Consider the following 25792-nt stretch of genomic DNA (forward strand, 5'->3'; position numbering starts at 1 on the left):
GTCTTCCTTCCTTTCCGGTGATAAACGGTGGGGCTACAAGCCAGTTGCTGCTTAAGATGCTCCACCCGTGAGCCTGAGCCTCTCTTGGCTCTGTGCGGGGGCTCAGATCCAGGACCCTGGGTCCTTTTACCCCCGCAAGGCGCAAAGGCATGACTCGTGTTGGAGCACAGACCCCCCGGCAGCTCCCCACTACCTCGGTTCCTCCCTATGTGATCCTTTGCGATCCCCAGCGCGGGGGAGGAGCTGAGTGTGCGTAAAATCCGCATCTTCCCCAGACACTTTGGCTGAGGGTGCCTGGGTGAGGTCCGGAGGGTCATGGACTCCCGGCTCCCCACCCTGCGATCTCTGTATATAAGCCCAGCTCCGAGGAATCAAGGCCACAGGTCTTCATTTCCCCGAGGCCTGGCCCCTCCCTTCCCAACCTTGCCCGGCTTCGCCTCGGCAGCTCCAAATCTCCACTCGTTCTTCCTCTTGGCGTTGGGAGAGACGCGGAGCAATGAGTTGAAAATCATCTCTGGATTCTTGCACGCTGTACACAGTAATCTCCTCATCCTGTCCTTCATTTCCCCACATTGCACCCTCGGAGACTTCTGTTTGCCGGAGGGTAGCCTCATCTCTCCGCCGCATGGGTCCTGTGGCAAGAGCCCCACTGATGCTCTCTGACCAGGAGCTTCCCGAAAGGTGCCTGCCTCTGCGGGTGCTCGAGGCCACGCGGAGGTGTTTCTCTGTTCCCGCCTCACCTCATCTCCAGACATCTCTTGCCATCATTTCATCCACCCTTGTATAAAACCCGCGCCCCCCGCCCCACCCGGCGCCGCACCCCCTCCCTCGGCTGCTCCCGGCAGGCGGGGAGCTGAACGGCCAGGGGCGCGCAGGAGGCGCGCAGAGCTCTCGGGCTGCCCTCGCTCGCCGCGCCTGGGGAATTGGGCTGTGGGCGAGGCGGCCAGGGCTGGCCTTTATCGCTCGCCCCGTTGGTGGTTTGAAACTTTATCAGCGAGTCTCGCCACTCGCCTCAGACGCGAGCGGGGGGCGGGGGCGCGGCGAGGCGCCGGCAGCCGTGACGAGGCGCTCCCGGCGCTGAGCGCTTCTGCTCCGGGCACGCATGGCGCCCGCACACGGAGTCTGACCTGATGCGGACGCAAGGGGGTTAATATGAACGCCCCTCTCGGTGGAATCTGGCTCTGGCTCCCTCTGCTCTTGACCTGGCTCACCCCTGAGGTCAGCTCTTCATGGTGGTAAGTCCACGCGCACGGGTGCAGGGGGATTTTGGAGATGGGAGTGGGGAACGCACTAGCCACAGAGACCTTTCCCGGTGGCGCTTCACCGCGGCCACGGCCATCGAAATTCCAGTCGGCACCCCCATCTGCTGTCCTCTCTGGTACCGCCTCAGCCCCAGCCCCTTTGCTTTTCCATAGAAGACCATTCCAGCTTTGACAACTCCAAAAAAAAAAAAAAAAAAAAAACCCAACAAAAAAACAAAAACAAAAACCAACCCCACAGCCTCCCTCAAATGAGATCTCGGATGTTTGGTTGATTTGGATCCAGATGAGCGACAGCAAAATCAGCCAATTTCTTATCCCGTTGAGAGACACGCTAGCCGGGTCTCTAGCTCTGTAACACAGGCGTCTGTGTGTGGTGTGTGTGCGCGCGCGCGTGTGTGTGCGTGTGAAAATTCACCTTGAAAACTACAACAGTCTCCCCCCTCCAGTACCCCGTAAAACTGCCTCAAGATAAACCGACGGGCCAGTCCTGGCAGTGGAGAGCTGCACAACGCAAAGCGTATGATTTTGTATTATTTCTCGTCCTTCCACATTCCTAATGCTTCACCCTGTGGGGCGGAAGGACCTCTTGTTGCCTCCAGGTAGAGATTACCACCTTAACACGAAGATCCAGCCCCCGGGGGCTCTAAGATGCTACCCTGTTCAAAATCACAGTCACTCCAAAGAGTAACTTTGCTGCCCTTTGTATGCTGGTCTGCGATTTATTTTGCATAGTAAAGGAATGGCAGAATGTTGAAATGTAACAGGTCTTAGCGTTGCTAAAAGTTCCAAAGGCAGATTCTCTCCCCACTCCATCTCCCTTCCTTCTGATGTTGAAAAGAGGTGGAGTTGTTAGCTCTGTAATGTCCTTGAACCTGCAAGTTTCAGAACAGATACTAAAATACTGATTCAGAAAGACCAGTTATCATGGGCTGTTTTTGTTTTGTTTTGTTTTATAAAAGAATCCGGCATAAGTAAGGAGTCTCAGCCAAATTAAAGACTAGAGCAAGGAGCTTTAGGAAGACCCTGGAGCTCTTCAAAGGAGCAAGCCAAAGCGTTGATGGGAAGAAGGGTTCAATTCCTTCCTAAGCCACTTTGAACAGGAAGGCGTTTAGCCTTGACATTGCTGACATAGGATCAAAGATTGATTTATCAGAGTGACCATTTTTCAATAAAATGACTATTTCTGTTTCCATGGGTGTATAAACATTATTTATTGCCTAGGCTTTTTGTCACATTGTCTCTCAGCTGTCACTTAAATATATTTTTTGGAAGTCACAGCTGTAACGATTTTATGATCATATAAAATAATGAAAATACAAGAAAAAGACATTCTCCTTGTTTGATCGCTTCAAAAGACACCTATGGCAGCTTGGGTTATATAAAAGGTACCTTTCTAAACATTTCACAACTAATAGAGAACATCTGGGTAGAGATGATGATGTAATTTTTTGTTAAAGTTTCTTTTCAAAAGTACTTTATGGAGCTGTAACACTGTTTGATTCTTCCAAACATTTAGTGTCCTTAATAACAATAGAAAGAATTTTTTTTTTCCAAAGGTTCTCTATAAAAGCCAAAGAGAGCTGGAAAAATGGAAATATTTAAAGGATGCTTTGGTAAGGAAAGAAGGGCCTGTCTGTGAGGAGAGTGTAACATCAGATACCACGAGCAGGCGTTGATTAGATAGATACAGTTTCTAAAGACACTTCAGCGTTAGGTCAAATAAATGGGAGCAAGCTGCTTCTAAAGGTTGACGTCCCCCAAAGCAAAGCCCAGACACACTGTGTTGTGGAGATCAGAGCCTTCCCCGGCGATCTCCCACGAAGTCTCTGAAGCCTTCTTCCCCAACCCATTCACTGTCCCTCACCCTCACTCTTGACCTTGACTCTTCTACCACGGGCAGAGCATCATCAGGTGGCCCTGGTTTCCTGTCCAGAACACAGAGCCACTGCTCCGTTTTGGGGTGGCTTTTACCAGATCATTCCCATGCCTGGTATGCTGCTTCTTGCTTTCCAGTGTCCTCCAGAGAATCAGGGATTCCTATTTGAACCAAGCTCTGAGCTCTTTCATTTCCTGGGCAATACGACACCAGCCCTGGCCCTTTGTGGTGTTTTCACCTCTGTGTTGGTCCTTTGCAGGTACATGAGAGCTACAGGTGGCTCCTCCAGGGTGATGTGTGACAATGTGCCAGGTCTGGTGAGCCGCCAGCGACAACTTTGCCACCGGCACCCGGACGTGATGCGGGCCATTGGCCTGGGAGTGGCCGAGTGGACGGCAGAGTGCCAGCACCAGTTCCGCCAGCACCGCTGGAACTGCAACACGCTGGACCGGGATCACAGCCTCTTTGGCAGGGTCCTTCTCCGAAGTAAGTCCCCTGCCTTCATGGAGTTCCACAAGGCTGTCCCTTGACTGGGTCTTCAGAGACCCTGCTCATCTTGTCTTGCATTTTATTAGTCAGAAGCTGCTTCTTTTGGGTTGGCCATGTCCCTGTTTTGCAGATGACGACTAGAGAAACCAAGGAACTCGCCTCAACTTTTGAAGGAGGCCAGGCGTAGCTTAGGATGAACTGTCTCTTGGCTCTTTGCTCTTTTCGTCTATTCCTGTCAATACCTTGCCTGTTCCTCCAAGATCAGATTTTGTCTTCAGGAGAAAGGAGGAAGCGGTCACAGTGCTCTCTTGACTTGTTTATTCTTTCTGGGACTTGAAACTGCCAGAGGATTTGAGCAGATCAGGATGGAATACTCAAATCTTTTACTGACTAAGAAGTATGTATTTCAAAAAACAGAACAAAACAAAAACCCTGTGTGTATATTAAGAAGAAGAGACAAATCTCTGTCTCAAACCTTTTATCTCCCATTCAGCTACTCAGCCGCGGGTCACTGTGTGTCTAAATTCAACATTTTTTTTCCTCCAGTAGATTATAAATTCTGCAAGGCAGGGACTAGCCTCTCTTTCCTGCACTCGCTTGGTACCTTCTGGGGCAGGCACCATTCACTCATTGATGGGTTGAATGAATGGATGAATTCGTAATGAGCACCTGTTTTGTTTTGTATTTTTTAGGCACATTTTAGGAAGAATAATATTTATGGAGGATTTGGGTGAGAACCATGAATACATTGTTTTCAAACACACATGTTTGTTTTGTTTCTATTTTACTTAGAAGGAGCATTAAACACATCTAATTACATAATAAATTTCTTAAAATTCCTGAATACAGGAAGTAGCAAATTAACTGAAAATCAGATTTCATTGTCAAAAATACCCATCCCTTAACCTGGCATTATTAGCATTCTTCAAGAAGTAGCACGGCCCATTTGCTATTGGGAAATCCGACTGAAAACACAACAGTTTATGTGTGAACCCCAGAAACAGGAAACTACACTTGTTTTTGCCCACCACCCCCCCCCCATTGCTAAGAAAATTGTCCAGGCTGTACACTTGGTAATGCTTAACAGAGGGTGTTTCTATCATGTAATCATCACAGCCCTAGGGTTTTATGAGGCCAAATGCATAACTGAATGTCTCTAAAATCCCCCAAGGGCGTAGTACTCTCACTCAGTGTATCCCTAAAGTTAATTTACTGCGATATTCTGCAATTTTATTCTCTAGTTTAAGAACTATATTCTCGTGCATTCCTTTTGGAGTTTCAATATGACATCGCAAATTTTTGAAAGGTTAATAGTAAATTTCAGCTACATGGAATTTTAAGACTTCACCTAGATTAGCTCACCAGTGAATCAATTAAAGTGCTGGACCTTGTCAGAGACAGTTTACAAATATCTAACACAAGTGATCTTTGGGCATGTTGTGGACAGGCTCTCAGTGTTTAAGGCTGTGTGAGGACTTTCTTTCCAAAGTACTCACAATCCTTTTTCAGTCATTACAAATTAAATATCCTTCTCCTTCACAAAATGTTCACCTCCAAATTCCGTCTGCAAAAATCCATTCAGATGTCTCCATATTGAATAAAAACCTTTAGATCAGCAATCAAAGAAGCAGTTTTGCCCATGGAAGGAACCTAAAGATAACATGTCTAGCAAAGCTGGGGATTCATTTGTAAAATCCTTTAATCTTGGCTGTAGGGTTGCTGAGAGGGAAGAGGTTAGAACTGGGGGATGTGGTGCTAGTTTGAGTGTCAGGACTCAGGTAAAAAAGAGAGTCTAAGCTGTACTTCCTTCAGATTCTTTCAGATGAAGCTGAATGTTTTGCCAAAGTACTCAAAACTTAAAACACTCATGCTACACAATTTCTTTCCATTCTTCACAGAAGGCCAGCTTTCTTCCTGGACATTTATATAAACTCCTGTGACTGTCGGTGATGATTTTGTGTTGGTTATGGGAGGGCTGAATTTGGCCTAAAGTAGTTTATCCTGGAAATAATCAAGAAATTCCAATGAAGCTATCCAAAGATTTTTACAATTAATTGCTTGGAGGGAAATTCACATCTTAAGTTGTGAAGAACTCTCTCTTTTGGAAACCTAAATGTCCTTATAGATGAATAGGAAAGGCAAAGGCCAACACTATTGATGCGGAGAACATAAAAGTTACTAACATATCCCATGGTCCTAGAGAAAAGGAGAACATTTACTAGCCTTTTTTGCTTCAGAGAGCTAGAGGAAGACAGAACAATTTCTGGAAACATTTGCAATTCATTCATTCCACAGACTGTCACCAACCATAGGCAGAGAAACTTAAAAGACCAAACTAGTAAACCCAGAAATATTCCTGTAGGAATACACCTCCAGAATTCTAAAATTAGCCTTAAAAAGCAAAACAGTGAGCAGGTCTCATCCTTGTAATGTATTAAAAGAAAATGAAAAAGGAAAAAAGAGCAAGCATTTAAAGAGAGAGCTGAACTATCCATAACTTTCCAGAATGTGGAGCTTCTAGTGTTTTGTCCTCCCAGTAACCATCCCCTGCCCCAGAAAAAAAAGAAAAAAAAAAAAAAAAAAAGATGCCTCTGCACTTAATAAACCTTTCTTGACTTATCTCAACACCCAAATTATTTTTTTAAGATTTTATTTATTTGTCAGAGAGAGAGCAAGCAAGCACAAGTATGGGGAGTGACAGGCAGAGGAAGAAGTAGGCTTCCCGCTGAGCAAGGAGCTGGATGTGGGGCTCCAGCCCAGGGTCCTGGGATCATGACCAGAGCCGAAAGCAGAGGCATAATGGACTGAGCCACCCAGGTGTCCCTCTCAACCCCCAAATTAGCGAAACTTCCACCACATCAGGAAGTACCACCTTTGAGATTTCGATTTTGTTTCATATTGTGATGGCTTTAAAGAGAATCAGTTTTTCTAAGAGGCTCCAGATCAAAATTTGTTCTGTTACAAAACAACTCTTGAAATGTGCTACTATTTCACACATAGCATTTTAGTGATTCATCTAAGACACTTAACTGAAAACATCTTAAGGCCATATCTACATGATACCAAAACATCTGGAGGTAAAAATGAAAAGTCAGTCAATGTGCTAACTTTTGTGTTTAAATAGACATCCAGTTCTTTAGTAATGTGTTTTAAAAATAAATGACAATTTAGAAAGGTGATATTTTTGCTTTGGAAATTCCTTCAGAAACACAGCAGATTTTCAGGGATTTTTCTTCCTTCTTTTAGCCAACAAGTCAATATCATCTTTTGCAAGTTATACCAGGATAAACTCTGCACCTAGGCCACTGATTCCTCTATGGCTTTCAAAATACTGTCTGGTCACTTAGATCTTATGATCCACATCCCCCATACTTTTCCCCTAAAAGACCACCTCATAAAATTGTTCTTCTTTCTCCTTAAGGAATAAAACTAGAGCTAAATACATTAAGCATTTGGAATCTCCCTCCTCTGGGTCATCTTGGCACTATATGACAAATACAAAACCGGGCCTTAGCAGACCAAGGGGTTAACTATGGACAAGCCATTTTCCGAAACTATAAAATGGGTGTGATAAAAATCTTATTTATCAGAAAACCGCTACCTGAGATTAAGCCACATTAGTATCTATTAATCGCCTTCTTTTACAAAACACCTCAATTCACTTAGAAAACATGCGATCCTTGTAATAGAATCTGGAACTCTTTAAAATAGCTCTTTGACCATCCCATTTCTCCCTGGAGAGTGCTACCTGCTACCTATGGCAAATATTCATATAATTGATTTTACCTAAACATAGGGCATGATGGATTCCTTTTCTGATGGTTAGAGGTTTCAGGGGAGATATTTTTTGAAGGCTGAGGTAAGTGCCATGTAATATGGTGTAGATATGTTTTCCTGATTTTTAATAATGAGACTAGCAGAGCAAATATTACAAGGGACATATAATAAATTTTCGCAGTGAATGACAAACGGAAACAAGCAGGGCTTCAAGGCGAGAAGGTGGTTTGTTCTCCCAGCTGTGCGGTTCAAAAAGTCACACTCGTCTTGACATACTGCATCGCTGAGTGGCCCTCCATTTTCTGCCTCACGTTGGCATTAGGTTGTTGAGCTTTTATTTTGAGTGTTAATATATTTGCTGCAGCACCCATTAATTAAAAGGCATGCTAATAACAATGAAATACTGCTCCACTTGAAAAATGAGGTGTACACGGACCCCAAAGAGCCTTATATCTGTCACTGTACCACAACACCGTGTTATGAGTTACTACAGATTATTAAAATAATTTAATGTAGTTATTGCACTGAAATATGTACCTTTCAGCCTGTAAGGGAAAGTAGTCTGTGCCCTAATAAAGAACAATTCTAAGAAAGCACCCCAAAGGGTTCTTGCCCAAGTCTAATTATAGGCGGTAAATTTGTTTCCTTCTAGAAAACGAAAGAAAAGCGTTTTGCTGTCTTTTACCCAATACCAGTGATTAGTGCAGGTGTTCCAGAAGAAAGAAAATTCACCTTAATAGTCAGACGTAGTATGTAACCGAAGGATATTGCATATTGCCTTCAACCATCTCTGAATTACTCGTGAAAGTTGATGCCGAACCAGAGCCCCCCCCCCCCCCCAACGATCGCGCAAAGCTGGTCACTCACTGCCTGAGTTCTCTTCCCAGCCTCAGCCCCTAGGTGTCTTTGAATTCAGTCTTTCAGCCTCCGCTGTCGATGTGACAGAAGTGTCCTCACTGAGGCCTGCAAGCTTGAAAGGGTTTTTCAAGGAGAGATGCCCATAGCATGATACCAAACTATTTAGTGGAATGACAGAATCCTAGAACTCGGGCTCTGTTACAAATGGAAGGAAGGCCTCAGAGGCGGCATTCCTCCCCTCTAGGACAGGAGGCGAATGTAAAGCCAGGAGTGGGCAAGACAGGCTTTTGCTGCATTTTCTTTTATACGCTTAACTGACTTGAAGGATGGCTGTCACACAGATGCCATCTGATGACAAAAGCTTTTATGATACAGAAACAATTCCTATTAAAAAGCGAGCCCTGGCTCTAGAAGAGAATCCTTCAAGAACACCAGAACCCTCTTGCTCCATGGCGAAGGACGCCAGAGGCAGAGCGAGCGCCCAACAGCCCCAGTGTGAAAACCATTCCGAACTAGCAATTCCAGACCACATTTAAGATAAGCATTTCTGTTACAGGTAGTCGGGAATCTGCCTTTGTTTACGCCGTCTCCTCAGCTGGAGTTGTGTTTGCCATCACCAGGGCCTGTAGCCAAGGAGAACTAAAATCCTGTTCCTGTGATCCAAAGAAGAAAGGAACCGCCAAGGACAACAAGGGCAATTTCGACTGGGGTGGCTGCAGTGATAACATTGACTATGGGATCAAATTTGCCCGAGCCTTTGTGGACGCCAAGGAAAGGAAGGGAAAGGATGCCAGGGCCCTGATGAACCTTCACAACAACAGAGCCGGCAGGAAGGTAGGGATGGCTATGGTGCTTGTGGTTTTCCTGACTGCATGGCTTTATAAATCACTTAAGCCAAATTTATCTTAAGCTTTCCTAGAGTTGATAAAATGCTATACAGTCCAACTTCCCACTGCCCTGCCCCCTGCCCCCTGCCACAGATTTTAAAGAATATCATGGACTAGGTTGAAACGTCTCCACCCGCACTCTACCTTCCTCCTCACAGCAGAACAGGAGGCGACCCATTCCTTTTGGCATTGTGTAGAATCAAGTGTTTTTTTTTCTTTTTTAAGATTTTATGTATTTATTTGACAGAGAAAGATCACAAGTAGGCAGAGAAGCAGGCAGAGAGAGAGAGAGAGAGAGAAGCAGGCTCCCCACTGAGCAGAGAGCCCGATGCGGTGCTCGATCCCAGTACCCTGCGATCAGGACCTGAGCCGAAGGCAGTGGCTTAACACACTGAGTCACCCAGGCACCCCTAAAATCAAGTGTTTTATGGTCCCTCTGGATACTGTATCATCTAGACAGGAGATAGAATCTATGGGTGAGGATAGGGATTCACCCCACGTACCAGTGTGACAATGATTGCTTGTACCTGAGGGGATTAAGATGCAGAAATCTTCTCTCAAACTCATCAGGAAAGCAACCCACCAGGCATGGCTTATTGACCTCTAGATTTAGAGATACTTTTTATAGAACCAGACCCAACTCTCACACATTAAAGCACCACCTTGTAGTTTCTGGGACTGGATGAGTAAGTAGACCAGGGAAAGACATGCCCCAAAGGGGTGCTCTGGCCCCTTATCTACTAGTCCTGACTAACTTCCTGGGCTGTGGGTACCCTGTCATTATTTGCCTCCTCACCCCCATTTGTTGCATGAGGCAACAGGACCTAAGGTGCTCAAGGTCACAGGGAAAGTCAGTAGAAAAGTCAGTACAAGCATTCAGGTTCAACTCCTAGCCTAGGGGTGCTTTTGCCCAGGATCAAACCATTTCAGAGCTAGTATTCAGATCCGGTGATGTGCCATTTCTTTCCGCATGGTGACAGGACCAGAATAACTAGAGAGTCTGAATGCCACACTCTATCTATCTCTTTGTGGAAAAAAACACATAAACTAATGAAATATTTGGTCAGAACCATTCTAGAATAATCGAACTGCCAATGGGAAGAGATAATCGTAATTTGTCTTTTATCAACACAAAACAAAAATGTGCTTGACATTAATATGTAAAGAAAGATCAGCATAAAATTGAGAGGTCCCCAGGAGGGCTTTAATAGAAAAAAGAATCAAAAAGAATGCAGATCTGTTTGGATAAAAACCCTTTTACTAGGCTCATGGAAAGAACAAATCTCATTTAAAGGAAGTTGGAAGGAAAGTCTTACTTAACACATGGAATAAAATGAGTGTGACCTGAGCTGTTTACAAATAGTACCTTTCTTGAACTTTAAAAATCAACATTCCTTATTTTCATGAATTTACGAACTACAGTGACTACTGCCAAGAATATAGAATATTTGTAATCCTACAACTATTGGTAATTACTGTTTGTGCAATGGTTTAGATTTTTTAAAAATTTACATTGACCTTTGTTTTGACATTGATGCCACATGTATAAGTTATAAAGTGTGGTGTCTTTGATAGGAGCGTGCTGCTTAATTATTCAAGCAGGGTGTGTAGTTAGATCTACAAGACTATTCCTAAAGGTAAAGGCATATGGTCCTATGCTGTAACCAAAAGAATGTTGATTTGTCAAAAGAAATGTTAATTTTGCTTAATAGGCCATTAGGTTTTGAATGCTTCACTTCTTCAAGACAACAGATCTTAGCTATTATATCATAGGCCCTGATTTAATGTGACTTTTAATATAAATCACATGATTCTTCACTGTGTAGAGGTGAACAGCTGTCAGGCTTCAGATACTCTCCTGCCTAGTCTTCAAAACTTAGGAGGCTACTTTTGATTGGAATAAAAGTGCACACGCTGACTTTTTAAAATGTGGCTTTAATTAATGGTGGGTGGGCAGACTTTTTCAAGGAGATGCATGATGTCAGTGAATATGAACTTTAATGAGAGTGAATGTATTGAGATAAACATGCGTCTTTAATTCTCTTCTTGCGGTCATTAGACCCCCAGTCTCTGCTCCCCCTTCCTACAAGCAGAAGGTCTGTGGAATCAAAATGAGAACAGGCTGGGCTTGTGTTTGAAGGCAGGCCTCCTGAGCTAAGCCTCCAACTGGCCTGGCTCTAGAAAGCCCCAGTCTCTCCAATCGGAGAACACCGTCCGTTCCTTCTTATTTTCTGCTTTGTGCTTTTCAGTGTTTCCCATATTGCCCAATGTTCATCAACATCTTCTACTTTTAAAATGCGGGTCGGGGACCAATACACTTTATTTAAAAGAAAAAACACCAATTCCAATATTATACTTAGCCGATACTATAAAGTGAATTCAACACTGCCATTCACAGTGGGCCTTAATTTTCCCCTAATATTTGAACAGTTTAATTCATTTATAACAGCAGCTGGTTAGAGCACCCTCATGTGTCTCTGTACTGTAATGTCATTTCAGATCCTCTGTGCCGTTATATCTTTTTAATCACAGCCTCAGAATTTGTAGTAATGGTTTTTTCCCTTGATGTATACTTGAAAATTGATCCTTGACTGAGTCCAATTTTCCACCTCTAAATCAGATTATTAAGTTCTAAAAAGAGAAATCTACCTTCTTCAAAACTAACAGTCTATCAAGAAGGAAATACCAGTGTCTCTCAACAGTTCTTTTTAAATCTAAAGATGCCATGCCACAGAATCTTCTAAATTATATGTTAAAATATACAAATTACGAGACAAAGTTACGAGGTAGATAGCCACCATTGTTCCCTTTCATAAGCTTGAAGATGGCTTTTACATTAGTCTACTCTTTAGAAATAGTCACAAGTAATCACAAGTAGTTGAAGCAATCACAGCTTCTTTGACCTTTTCTAAGAGAATCAAAAGAATCTGTATCCAGTCAAGCAAGGCCCTAGAACTACTGGAAATGTGCATGATAAGAATTCCAGGAAAACTCTTTCCCCTGAAGTTCTCTTACTATGAAAATACAGAGAATATGGGATTTAAAAATCAGATCTACCTTAGTTTTAATCTTGCAGTACCCGTAGCGTTGCTCACTGAAATTCCGTTTTTCTCCTCTGTAAAGGGTATTCCGTGGTGCTGTGGGAAGACAAGAATAAGGTAGATAGCACAGAACCGGACAGGCAGCTGTGCTCCATAAAAGCCCATTCCTTTCTCTTTAGTGAAGCGAAGGTCATCTGTGATTTCAGGAACAGAGCTAGACACAAACCCAGGAGGAGGTATTACTGAGGACTCGGTCTGACGGCCCCAGGTAGCCATAGAACCATCTCTGGTACAGTAAAGCACACTAACATACAGGCACGCAGTATTCTCTAGTTTACAAAATACTATCCAAAATTTGTCATTTGATCTTCCAGGAAACCCTGTAGGATAAAAACCAGCACGAGTATTCCTACTTTTCAGACGGCAAGCTGCAGACTGGGCTGGACCTGGTGACTAAAGAATTAGATGGTGGAGGCACACTGGGCTTGGGGCTCAAACCCAGTAGTGCTCGCCCTTCTGCCCTCATGGACCTTCCAATGCTCTGCTGAGCAATTCTGAGAAAAACATGGAGTTTCCATATTTTGAAAAGAGCAGCAGCTGCCCTTGGAAGGTAGTTTAATGATGACGTTTTGCCTTTTGTGTAGGTCTTTCTTTCACAAGCGCCCTACAGTGAATTTGTATTCTTCTTTAACAACAGAGAGAATATTGTTTTAAATGCCAGAAACACAACTACTGGTCCCTGGGAGCGTACTTGAAGTAATGGAGTCTTGCTGGGTGGCTTCAGAGTATTCCATCTAATGGCGCTGCCGCCGCTCTGAGAGGCCTACACGCTATGGGACTCAGTTTAGGTCAACAGATAATTAATGTGTTACTCTGGGGCACTAAGTCGTAGGTGGAAAAACATAGGACAAAGAGCCTCCTGACCAGGAGGAATGACCGGTTCGTCGGGAGGAGGAGGGAGACACAAGCGCCAGGCAAGCTCTAGGCTGTGGGTATTAACAGAAAAATCAGCCACAGGGCCAGAGAGCTGAGGAGAGGAAGGTTCGGTCACAACAGAACTGGATGTTAGAGCTGGAGATAAAGATTTCCCATGATTGAGATAGGAAAAATTCTTTCCAGGATGAAGAAACTGCAAGGCCAAGAAAGATACTGGAGCAGAAAGAACATCAAAGTTGAGGAATGACGAGGCTCTAGGGTGGGGTTCCTAACTGAGACTTAATAGGGGCTGAGGCTGCACACTGGCGACGGCCAGATCTCAGCCTCGAACGCCGTGTGGAGAGATTTGGCCGTCGCTGGGAAGCAACAGGAAGGCACTGAACAGTGGAGACGTTAAACATTTAAGTTCCACTCCTACACATTCTTACCTCCTCTGGAGTCCCCTTTGAAGGGGTGATAGATTTCAAAGTCCAGATGTTCTGTGATGTGTTTGAATTAGTGCCTTATTAAGTACAGGAGGAAAATTGTGAGAAATGTTTACTTCCCTGAATTTTATTTTCAGCCTTAAATATGCATATAAGGGCTGATGTAGATATTAGGCTTTCTGATGGATACTAACAAAAAAATAGCATGTGGCAACTGTGTTGAAATTTATATTTTTAACATAATGTTTAACATTGCTATTGGCTACTTTATTCATTAGCGGACCTTAGCTATTGAAAGCATCTTCCGAGGCATATGGAAGCTGGGGTTCTAGAATCAGAACATTGGCTCTAATACTTGAGCATGACTTTAGACAGGTTACGTAAAGAGAATTTCCACATCAGCTAAAATGTATACACCAGGTTTTAAGAAGGCCTAAAAGGCAAGTAACATTACTATCCATGTTTTGCATATGAAGAGACAAAGATCTAATAGGAAGGCTAGAAATAGCAAACAAAATGAATTTACTGCTAGCTAAAATCATCTGCAATTCAGACTTAACTTGGCATCCTGTATTTTATATGGGAGAAATTTGGAGGGTCAAGGGAGTCAGAGCTTCTAGTTTCATGCCCTGAGCAAACCAGGGCCACACAAAGTCAATGCAGTAGAGCACTGGGGCCTGTCCCTGAACTTGGCCCACTGGGAAACTGGGACAGAACAGATATTTCTGTCTATAGGAAATATGTCCAAAGTCCAACAGAAATGGATATTGTCCAAGACACAAGCATAAACTTACTACAGGCAAGTAATCTTGGACCTAATAAAAACATCCAAGATATCACTCCCATGATGCCCCTTAAGATAAATAATTAATAATGGTTCTGAACCAAGAGAACTAGGCATGAAAATCACATTCTCCAAAAGTAAGGACTATCAACAGAAAATGATAAAATCAAACTGAGCTACAGAGCCAGAATTCTTTAACCTCCTATTCATCTAAACCCTCCTTTAAATAATGTTGAGCATTCTTATGAGGCACAACTCTCATTTTGTGAGTATTTGTTTTCTAACTGGTCTCCTTAGTTCATAGAATTAAATGCATTTTGAAAAGGTAGATCAGCTGTGCCAACCTCACCCCTGTCTTGTACCTGTACATAGTATGTGCTTCCTACTATAAATCTTTATAGAGCATAGGAATCAAAAACTAACCAGAATCAAAGTCCCAAAGCAGAGAATAACTTTTAACAAAATTGTTATGGTTCCATGTAAAGTTCTATTATTCATAGAAAATGTTTTTAGACTGGCTTCATTAATCAACAAGAATTATTATATATATGGTTAGCCAAGAGTAATGTTCCTGAATTCCACACCTTATATTTCCTAACAAAGCCCACCTGCAGTCACTGTTTTTGAAGAATGACAGTGCTCAAGAAATCACAATGTCTCATTTAAGTTAACAAAGGATTGCATATGCCAATCAGCTGCACAGGTGGCTAATAAATGTCCCTTGTTTCCTAATTCCAGAACTTGTATTTATAGAAGTTGGTCTGATTTTCAGTAACACTTATCTTAGAGATATAAACCTGTCAAAAGGATTTGTTAATAAATGTACTTGGCTGTAAGCCAGCATCTGAAAATTAAATATGTTTTCCCTCAGAAAATTAAATATGTTTCCCTCAGGAAAACTGATAGAAGACCAGAAATATATGAGTGGCTTTGTTGCATACACTCAACTAAAAAAGTAAAGTACTAACACTTCTTTGAATGCCCACATTTATTAAGCAATTTAGTTAAAACATAGCATAGAAGCACCTAAAGTAAAATTCTAAACTGCATTTCTAAGGCAAGGTTAATAGTTAAGCTGGCATACATTCACACAGTATAAGGTCCATTGCCCTCATTCTGGTAGGAAGAGATGTCCTGTAAAGAAATCATACAAAGACACCCTGGGGTTGCTTGGGCTCCATTCTCAGCACAGCTGACTTAAGAAACCAAAATTTCATTCTCTTTGGGAGAAGTCTAACTGGCAAATAATTCTTTGTAGACTGTAATTAGATATGCAAACACTATATGTAAAAACTTTCCTGGGGAGCCTGGGTGGCTCAGTCCTTAAGCGTCTGCCTTCAACTCAGGTCATGATCCTGGGGTCCTGGGACCGAGCCCCTTACTGGACTCCTTGCTCAGTGGAAAGCTTGCTTCTCCTTCTGCCCCTCCCCCTGGCTTGTGCTCTCTCTCTCAAAATAAATAAAATCTTGAAAAACAAACAAACAGGGCGCCTGGGTGGCTCAGTTGGTTGGGCAACTGTCTTCGGCTCAGGTCACGGTCCCGGAGTGCCAGGATCGAGTCCCGCATTGGGCTCCCAGCTCCACGGGGAGTCTACTTCTCCCTCTGACCTTCTTGCCTCTCATGCTCTGTCTCACTGTCTCTCTCTCAAATTAAAAAAAAAAAAAATCTTAAAAAACAAACAAACACAAAACTTTCCCAAAGCTCACTGAACCCAGAGAACATGAACCCCTGGGAGTTGGAGGAGTGGCAAACCCCAGGATGACAAATGCTGGTAGAGTGATTTGAGGTATAGACTTGCTGCCAGTCATGTTTGGGTTACGTCCTGCCTCAGCCACGCTCTAGTATCTAATGTCCAAGTCCAGGAAATGGGGATAAAAATAGGACATATTTTCTATGTTTGTGTGGCTTCTATAAGACAGTGAATATGAAGTGTTTGGGTGGGTTAAGTAAGTACTGAGTATAAAGTGTTTAGTGTGGTTTGACATATGTGAGACCCTAATGAAAGTTAAGCTTCCTTATTATGCTCTGACAATAAGCTGGGCAGATAAATATAAAATAGAGTAAATAGAGTTGTTCTAGCCTGCTCAATGCATGTATTACCTTCTTCTATAGCTTTTTTTTTTTTTTTTAAACATTCAGACTTTTATCTCTTTGGGATAGAATGCTAATATGTAGAAGTTTCTTAAATCCTAAGTCTAGAAATTAGCCTCTGCAGACCAAAGGCTTAAAATGCTCAAAATTAGAGATTTAAGGGCCACATAAAAAATCTGCTAACTATGATTTTAGCACTGAAGCAATTATGAGCCTATCAAAGATTTTTTGAGACAAGTTACCTGGTCAGCTAAAAATAGTTTCCATGAGGCTGAATACCAAAAGAGTACTGCTGTTCTTAGGAGCCATATTTGTTTTTTTCTCACGTAGTCATGTCATATGAGCAAATATTTATTCACTGGATGCCCCAGAATAAAAACTTAAGTGAAGCATTGATGCTGACCGTGCTCGCCTGTTTGGAGATATGAAAAGCCATAGGGGCCAGGAGAATGTGAGAGAGGAGGTAGGGAAGGCTGGGAATGGGATAATGATGGCAACCTTGAAGACACAGCCACTCAGAATCAAACAAGAAGCAGAAGAGATCTTTTAGGAAAGATCTGAGACAAAAGAAAAAACAGGACCTGTGTCATGGGCCTGTTTTTCGAAGAAGCTTTTAGCCTCACACACTGAAGAGAGACAACAAGCCACTGCTATCAATTCTTCCTAGTGTCCTTTCTTCCTGCTGTAAGATAAGAATTGCCCAAACAAAAGTGAATTGTACAGTACAGAAGTGTCTATGGAAGATGGGGAAGTTACAGCCCACCCTGCCCCATCCCCACCCCACGGTCCTTGTCCCCTTCCAGATATTTGAGTGCGACAGACTCAAGGCTGTGGACAGGACGTAGGGTATTTCACATCTTCCTCCCAAAACCTCACTAAATTATACCAATGGGATAAGAAATGGTTTAAATCAACCATAAGGAGAATGGTCAAAGAAATGAGAAAACTCAACAAATTTCTGGGAAGTGGGAAGTAAATGAAGAAAGTGTTACTGATAACGAAGGATGAAAAAGCCACAGTCTAGGGGATTAAAAGCAGATGGGGGAAAGGAAAAAGCAGATGGGACAATAGCTAAAGTGGGAACCATGATGCTTAGTTACCAATGAGCACAGGAGAGAAGCATAGGCCTGAAAACTGGGACTAACTGAAAAACCCATAGACGGAATAACAAACTCCATCCACACCCTCTCCCCCCATGAGTGGAACTCCTAGAAGTCTGGTAACCTCTCAGGTTTTCTGGAATTAGAGTCTCCAGCATAACAGCCAATGTCCTACCTACTCACCAGAAAACAAAACTCGATGGCCCACAAGCCCCACCCACATAACCTGCATTCCTAAATACTGTTTTATAACTTCATTCTTAATATGAAGAGACTTTCCAAAGATTACCATATATTTGATTAAATTCAGCAGCAAGAGAGAAAAAGACCAAGAATTGTAGGAAAAATGACCTCAGGGGTGGGGGTGGGGGACCAATAACTCCAGAACGAGAAGAGAATTTTTTTAAAAAGCCTAATTAGTCTCCTCACAGGTATTTCAGAAGATGTTCACATCCATAAACAACAAGAATGGATGCTTTGAAAAAGTGACAGCTAGAGAGTAGGGAAGAACTTGAAGAGAAAGCCAAAGAAACCTCCCAGAAAGCTTAAAGAGAAGCCCAGGAAACAGTATGGAGATTCCTCAGGAAACTGAGAATAGATCTATCTACCATATGATCCAGCTATTTCATGTCTGAGTACTTCTCGGAAGAATACTAAAAGACTAATTTGGAAAGCTTCTGCACCCCATATTCACTGTAGTGTTATTTAAAATACCCAAGCTATAGAAGCAGCTGAAGCAACCATCAGTGGATGAGTGGATAAATAGTATGTGGTAGATATACACGACAGACTACTACTCAGCCATGAAGAATGAAATCTTGCCATTTGTGACAACACAGATCTTAGGAGTATTATGCAAAGTGAAATATGTCAGACTGAGAAAAGCAAATACCATATGATTTCATTCATGTGTGGCATCTAGGAAAACAAAATGAACAAGCAAAGCAATACAAAAACAAACTCATAGATAAAGAAGAGGTTGATGGTTCCCCGGGGGTAGGGGGGGTGGAACTGTGGGTGAAGTGGATAAACAGGGTCATTTATAGAATGGATGGTAACTAGATTTTTGGTGATGATCACTTTGTAATGTATGTAGATGTCAGATTATAATGTTGTAAACATGGAACTTGCATAATGTTATATATCAATTTTGTTTCAAAAAATGAAGAAAAAGAAAAAAGAAAGAGAAAAAAGGAGCCCAAAAGACAAGTGGAGTTAAGGAGATTCATAAACAATACCCATTTGAATTTGAAACCAACTAAAAAGTAGATAAAGGAGCTGGATAAAGAATAAAAATGTCTTTTGCTCTACTGAAAAAAAAGCTGCACCAGAGGAGGTAGCTTCAAAGCTTCAAAGCACTTCCTAGCACTCTACCCCCGAACTGGACAGCCTTACTCACCCTGTCACAGGCTGCACGTTGGAGCCCCTGCAAGGAGCGCCTTGCTGGAGGGAAGAAACTGATCATAACTCATCTTCTCCACAGGTTGGCAGATGCCTGACAAGAAGGAACCCAGGCACCCAAACCCTGTCCTTCCTCTAAGCTCACCAGTTGGACAAGTCACTTCTCCTCCCCTGGAGAGAAATGACTAAGGGAATGGTGAGAGCCAAGAGTGTTACTTTGATGGAACTTCTTCCTCAAGAAGCCAGAAAGAAAGTATTAAAAATATAAGAGAGAAAATATAAAAGACATAAAGGATCAATTGAGAAGGTTCAGCAACTAACTAATTAGAATGCCACAAAGAAACTAAAAAAATTGAGAGGAGAAAAATATTAAGAGACTATCTCTGTGCTGAAGGAGTTTCCAGATTGAAGGGACTGACTGAGAGCCAAGCAGGATTAGTTTTTTTCTTAAAATCCTAAATATCATGTTGATATTTCAGAATACTTGGGATAAAGGAAAGTTTCTGGAGACTTCCATGTAGAAAAAAAATACAAAGTGAAATGAAAACCCAAGTCACTTGCCAAAGAATCAGCCAGACATCAGACTTCCCATCTGTACCACTAGAAACCAAAGCCTGTGGAGTGACACCTTCACAGTTTTGAGGAAAAATTATTTTCAACCTAGAATTCTATACCCAGCCAAACTATTAGTCAAGGATGAAGGCTGAATAAAGACATTTTAGATGCACAAGAATTCAGACAATGTATCCCCCCATGATCCCCCATGCACCTCGAAGGAGTTAAGAAGTTGCTGCAAAGAGAAGCAATAAACCAAAAAAAAAAAAAAAAAAAAAAAAAAAAGCAAATATGGCATATAGCAGAGTAGTTTGTCCAAACTGGGAGAGCAAAATGTTGGCTCTCAGCTGTGTAGCCAGTCCAAGTTGGAAGAAAGTGGAGGATTGTGGAGGCTCGAGAGACAGAGGGAAGGATGCGAGGGAGCAAAACATCAGGTTCTAGTAAATGTAGTTAGTAGAAAGGAAAACGGGAAAACCGCAAACTTCACTCCAATAACACTCCTCTTTGGCACAGAGGCTGTGATGCTGATCAGAGATTATGACCTGCAGTCCCGACATGGTCCTTATCATGCAGTTAACACAACTACCTCTATGTTTGTTATTTTCAATTTTTAGAATCAACATCTAGACACACTGTGGGAGACACCTACAGCCATAGAATAGGACTTGAATGCCCTCACCTTTGCCCCTAGAAAAGGACAGGTGACGCTGATAGAGACTGGGAAGCAGAAGGGGAGGAGGGAAGATGGACTGCACCTGGACTTTTGGAACAAGAATAGGTGGAACTGTTCCACTTTGGGCCTTGAAGTTGCCCTGATCGCCAGAATTGTTTAGAGGCCCGGTGAGGCAAGGGCTGGGGTAAATTCTCCACCGCTGTAAGAAGTCTCCTAGGAAATACCCCCTGTAGATTAGTGGGTCAACAGTGACACACAGGGCTGCCACCTTCGGTTGTGCCAACCTGGCTCGGCACCTCCAGAGGGCTCACCCCGTGGTCACTGCAGATTTGTGTAGTTATTATGACAATTTTCTGGCAGAGGGGTCTTAGGATGGCTTTCCCTGTTCCTCCCAAAGTCAGGGATCCTCTAGCATAGAACCATTCCTATGGGCATTTAGGTAACCACCAGGAAGGCTACAAGCAGGATTCATTTTGCGAGACCACCTCTGGGGTGTGCAGTGCCATGGGAAGAAGGGGAGAGAGAGAGAGGAGGAGGAGGGTACAACAGAAGGTTTCAGCTTCTCACCCCGACCCTGCCTGGACTATCTGATATTTTAAAACCATGGGCACATACTTCTTTAGTTAAAAACTCTGAAAGTTTGCATGAAAAGCAAACACACACCAAAAGCCCAGACAGTGTGGCAGCCCCTGGGATGTCCCCACGTCCTCCGCCTCCCTCACCCTTTTCTCTATCCGCAGGGTGAGTCTGCGGGGCTCCCCTCCTGCTCCGGAAGACCAGCAGCCCCTTTCTTCTCACCTCCTGGGATCCCCGGGGCGCATCTCCCTGGACAGGCCCCTCCACTGCAGCCGGGTCCTCTAAAACTGTTGGCTTTTGCTCCACCCGCCTCTCTGATTCCCTCCAGAACAGCAGGAACGCGAACTGGAGTATGTTTCGGAGACATGGGTTAGGACGCAAACACCAGTCAACAATCAGCTATCCCCGTTCCTAGAAATGGAATGCCGCTCCCTGTCACGAGAGCATCTCACCTGCTGGGCCCTCGGTGGGCTAGGACCCCCGGGGGGTGCAGCCGCTTCTCTCCTCCTCCGGGGGCATTCCGGCTGTGGCCGCCTTGCTGGACTTGGGATCCTCCGCCCCACTGCCTGTTAGAGGCACCTGAGACCGGCAGGAGTCTCAAGGCCATCACCTCCCCCCACTCCTGCCTAAGTTCTGATTTCCTCTGCCGAGGGAGAGGCCCCTCTAGGTGCTGGAAGACTCCCAGGTGGTTTTAATGTGTCGCCCGAATGAGAATTACTGCTCTCCTCTCTCCAGATGCCAGGGAACAATCCCCGGATTCCTGTCGTTTTACTCGGTTCCATGCAGAGCCTCACCCCTTTTTTTTTTCCAGTGGAAGCAATTAACATACAACGTTCTATTAGCTTCAGTTGTGTGACATATGGCCGCGACAATGGTATATATTACTCAGTGCTCACACAGGACGTGTAGTCCGCCTACAACGTTATTACGAGGCTACCGACTATATTCCCTACACGTGGCTTTTGTCTCCTACTCTTGACTTCTAACTGGAAGTGTGTTCCTCTTAATCCCCTTTACCTGTCAAAGGGTTTGACTCTTTTTTTCCCCTCTCTTTCCAGACCATGTAACCCCTCAGACTGCAGCCAGATTTTAGAAGAGCATGTTTTCCCTTCTTTCTCTGTGTCTACACCTATACATAGGCCTTTAAAAGGAGGACCATAGGGGCGCCTGGGTGGCCCCGTGGGTTAAAGCCTCTGCCTTCAGCTCAGGTCATGATCTCAGGGTCCTGGGAATATTATGTGGGCTTTGAATAATGCGGTAGATCAGTAGGACAGAATGAAAGGAAGCCAAAAGATGAAAACGAATTGCAGAACAATATATGTGTTATGGTCCACCTTTTAAAAGTTTTTTTTTTAATTTTTTTAAATTTATTTATTTGACAGACAGAGATCACAGGTAGGCAGAGAGCCAGCCAGAGAGAGAGGAAGGGAAGCAGGCTCCCCGCTGAGCAGAGAGCCCCATGCTCTGCTCAGCGGGGAGCCTGCTTCCCTTCCTCTCTCTGCCTGCCTCTCTGCCTACCTGTGATCTCTGTCTGTCAAATAAATAAATTTAAAAAAATTAAAAAAAAAACTTTTAAAAGGTGGACCATAACACATATATTGTTCTGCAATTCGTTTTCATCTTTTGGCTTCCTTTCATTCTGTCCTACTGATCTACCGCATTATTCAAAGCCCACATAATATTCCATTATTAAGTATGTACCATAATTTGCTTAACCATTTTTCTGCTGATGTCATTTGGGCTTTTTTTCCTAATATTTTGCTATTGCTGAGTATGCTGCAATGAACATCCATGTGGGTGTGTATCCCTCAAAGCTTGTGCAAATATTTCCAGAGTGGAATAGCTAAGGTCAAAGGATACATATATTTACAATTTTGACAGGTGTTGCAGAAATGCTCTCCATTTTTAAATGGTGTTATCAATTTACTCTTCCACCAACAGTTTCTTAAGGGATTCCTTCCTCGATCCTCTTACCAATACCAAATATTATCAGACTTTTTACTATTTGTTAATCTGCTAATTACAAAAAACAAGTGTTGCATTCTTTTAGCTTGCATTTCCTGATACTAGTGAAGTTGAACATCTTTCTGTACTTTTGTTAGGACTTTATATTTTTTTCTGTAAATTGCCTGTTGAATAGATTTTTTGATGGCTATTGGTATGGAAGATGGAATATAGTGCCCCCTGCTTAATCTCTGCCTCTTTTTTCTCCATGATGCAGGCAATCTTATTTAGTCAATTTTTGACTCATTCAAAAGAAGGGAGGGAAACAGTATGCATTACTCAAAATTTCTGTAACTTATATAGGATTTTAAATATTTTTAGAAAGAGCCACAGATCTGGGAGTGAGAGGTGGATTCACACCCTAGTTCAGCCCCCGTCTATCTGGGTAACTCTGGGGATTTTACTTTCCTCACTGAGCCCTGGTTTTCTTAATTACAGAATAGGAATAATAATCTATTTTGCCTAATTGTGGTAATTAGACAAGAGAATGTGTGTAAACCACCTGTCATGCAGCCTGTCAGGCAGCAGGGTACTGGATAAGTGGTTGTTATTGTTACATTGTTATTATAACATTTGCTCATGGGAATTCTTCTCAACTAGGAAGTTCCTAAACTCACTGGGAGTCTCTCCCTTCCTTCTTCTTACATTAACGTTAGCTACTCTCCCAATCACACCACTTCAGCTTAGGACCCCTTCCCTCCGCCTCTCTGATTGAGCAGGGTGTTGTCCCGTTCAAGGTTAAGAGTTTGAATTCCAAGTCTGCAAACCCAGAGGCAGTGGAGGCCCCGAGCTGTGATGGAACCCCGAACAGGCTGTATGTTAGGAGCGGGGCCTGGAGCTGTGAGCAAACCCAGCATCAGACAAGGTCTCCCTTTGCCCCAAGGTTAACTGTCAGATGGAGCCTGTGATTAATCCACAATCAAGAACGGGCCATGATTCCAGTTGAAATAGTTGCAGTTATAAGTAATAGACCCTGGGGGCACAAACTTAATATCTTGGATCACAAGAAGTACAGAGGCAGGGCCAGGCCAAGGTGGATTCCTTCAAGCAGTTCAGCAACATCCTCCAGAACCCAGTGCTTCCCATCCCTCCATCCCGCCATCAGCAGCTTGTTGCTGGTCTTGAGTTGGCTGCCTCGTATCCCAGGGGAGCTGCTGCAGAAAACCGCATCCAGAGACAGAGAAAAGAAGCTGTCCTCGTGTCTCTTTTAAAGCGTGAAGAAATCTTTCTCACAAGTCCCCTTGCAGATTGCTCCTAACATCGTATTGGCCTCAGCTGAATCAGGAGCAGGATAGTGAAATTACTATTACTGATTTGGGCTGCTCTGGGTCAGAGAGAGGCCAGGCTAGTTCTGAAGTACGTGGCTGCCCAGCACTGGGACAGAACTTAGGAAGAGAGAGGGGAATGGCTGTTGGCAGTGATGGTGATGATCGGCAGTGTGGACCACTGCCACGTGTATTTATAAGGATTCATAAGATATATGTTCAAGATCCAATTTTAATATGCAAATGCTTGTTAGTCATCTTAAATATTTATCCATTTGAGGTTTGCAACCTGGAAACATAGCCTTACAAAGGGAAGGCAGTCATCTTTCCTGTCATTTGTAAAGCTGAGAGTGTTGTTTATGAGTAAATAACCCAGCTTTAAAAGGAATAAGCCTTGAAGAATGAGCATTCACTTCCCAAGCACTTGGCATGGAATGAGTTCTATGTGGCTCTACGGAGATCTTAGGATAGAAAACTCCTGGACAGGTGGGACCCAAATGGCGGCCCTCAGGGGGCCAAGGTGGCCCTTCTAGGACTGTGTCTGTGGTGGGGGCCTGCTGTCCAGGTCACCCAGGGACCTCATCCCAAACATCTGAAATATAAAGGTGGAGGGAGTGTATTTTCAAAAAATTTCATTCTAAGATAGCCCTTAAATATCCCCGGATCCCTGTGACCTGGAGGAGCAAATTCATGACATTCCTCCTGCTCAGCATGTCTCTGTCCTTGCCCTTCAAGGCTGGCTTATTCTGAAGAGGACAGATTTCAAATGCTAACAGGGCATAGTCCACCATGGGGGGCAAAATGGGAAACAGGGTTCCAAGGTCCAACCTGAGAAGGCTGTGAGTGAATTCATCACTGGAGAGCCACCACGATGTCCTGGACCCTTCGGCTCTAGAATACTTGTTTGGGACTGACTTTCTGAAATGAAGAAACTTTCTGCACACCTGGTTAGAAAAGAAACAATCAGGGCACCTGGGTGTCTCATTCACTTGGGCGTCTGCCTTCAGCCCAGGCCCGCGTCGGACTCCCTGTTTGATGGGGAGCCTGCTTCTCCCTCTGCCTGCTGCTCCCCCTGCTTGTGTGCTCTCTCTTTTCTTTGTCAAGTGGATGGATAGAATTGAAAGAAAGAGAGAAAGAAAGAAAGAAAAAGGGAAGGAGGGGGGGAGGGAGGGAAGGGGAGGGAAGAAGGAAGGGGGACACCTGGGTGGCTCAGTCAGTTAAGTGGCTGCCTTCAGCTCAGGTCATGACCCAGAGTCCTGGGATCGAGTCCTGCATTGGGCTCCTTGCTTGGCAGGGAGCCTGCTTCTCTCTCTGCCTGTGCCTGCCACTCTACCTGTTTGTGCTTTCTCTCTCTCTCTCTCTCTCTGACAAATAAATAAATAAAATCTTAAAAAAAAAAAAAGGAAAGAAAGAAAGAAAGAGAAAAGAGAAGAAATAATCTGTAGAAGAGGCGAAACCAGGTTTGGGCGAAGTTACCTTGGTGAGACCCTGGCGAGGTGGCCTGGAAGACTGGCATCTGTATGCATGCATGTTTGGGGGTGCATGGGGGAGGGTGAGCTCCCGGTACGGCAGGGATGCGTGCTGGGGCCACCCACCTACCTCCCCCAACTAGACCAATTATACCAGAATCTCAGGAAGTGGGAAGTGCAGGGTCGAATCCACCGTATCTAAGTTCTTAGAAAGAGTTCTCTCCATGTGTTACCCTAAGAATTTTGTTCATAGTCCCACCTTGGATAATGTCATCAAGGAGGTTCGCTGTCCCCTCTGCCTATGCCTTCCGCCCCAGATGGGT

General features: G+C 43.7%; 1 protein-coding gene across 1 annotated transcript in view; it reads left to right on the forward strand.

The window, feature by feature from the left end:
• The first annotated feature begins 872 nt into the window (after window positions 1-872).
• Window positions 873-25792, forward strand: part of WNT2 (Wnt family member 2) — a 47412-nt gene continuing 22492 nt past the window's right edge. Inside the window, exons 1-3 of the mRNA XM_046020027.1 lie at window positions 873-1235; window positions 3398-3624; window positions 8819-9096. Coding sequence (XP_045875983.1) covers window positions 1153-1235; window positions 3398-3624; window positions 8819-9096 — 588 coding nt within the window. The 5' untranslated portion in view covers window positions 873-1152. The remainder of the gene's footprint in view (window positions 1236-3397; window positions 3625-8818; window positions 9097-25792) is intronic.

The sequence above is a fragment of the Meles meles genome, chromosome 10 (assembly GCF_922984935.1).
Source record: "Meles meles chromosome 10, mMelMel3.1 paternal haplotype, whole genome shotgun sequence".
NCBI lineage: Eukaryota > Metazoa > Chordata > Mammalia > Carnivora > Mustelidae > Meles > Meles meles.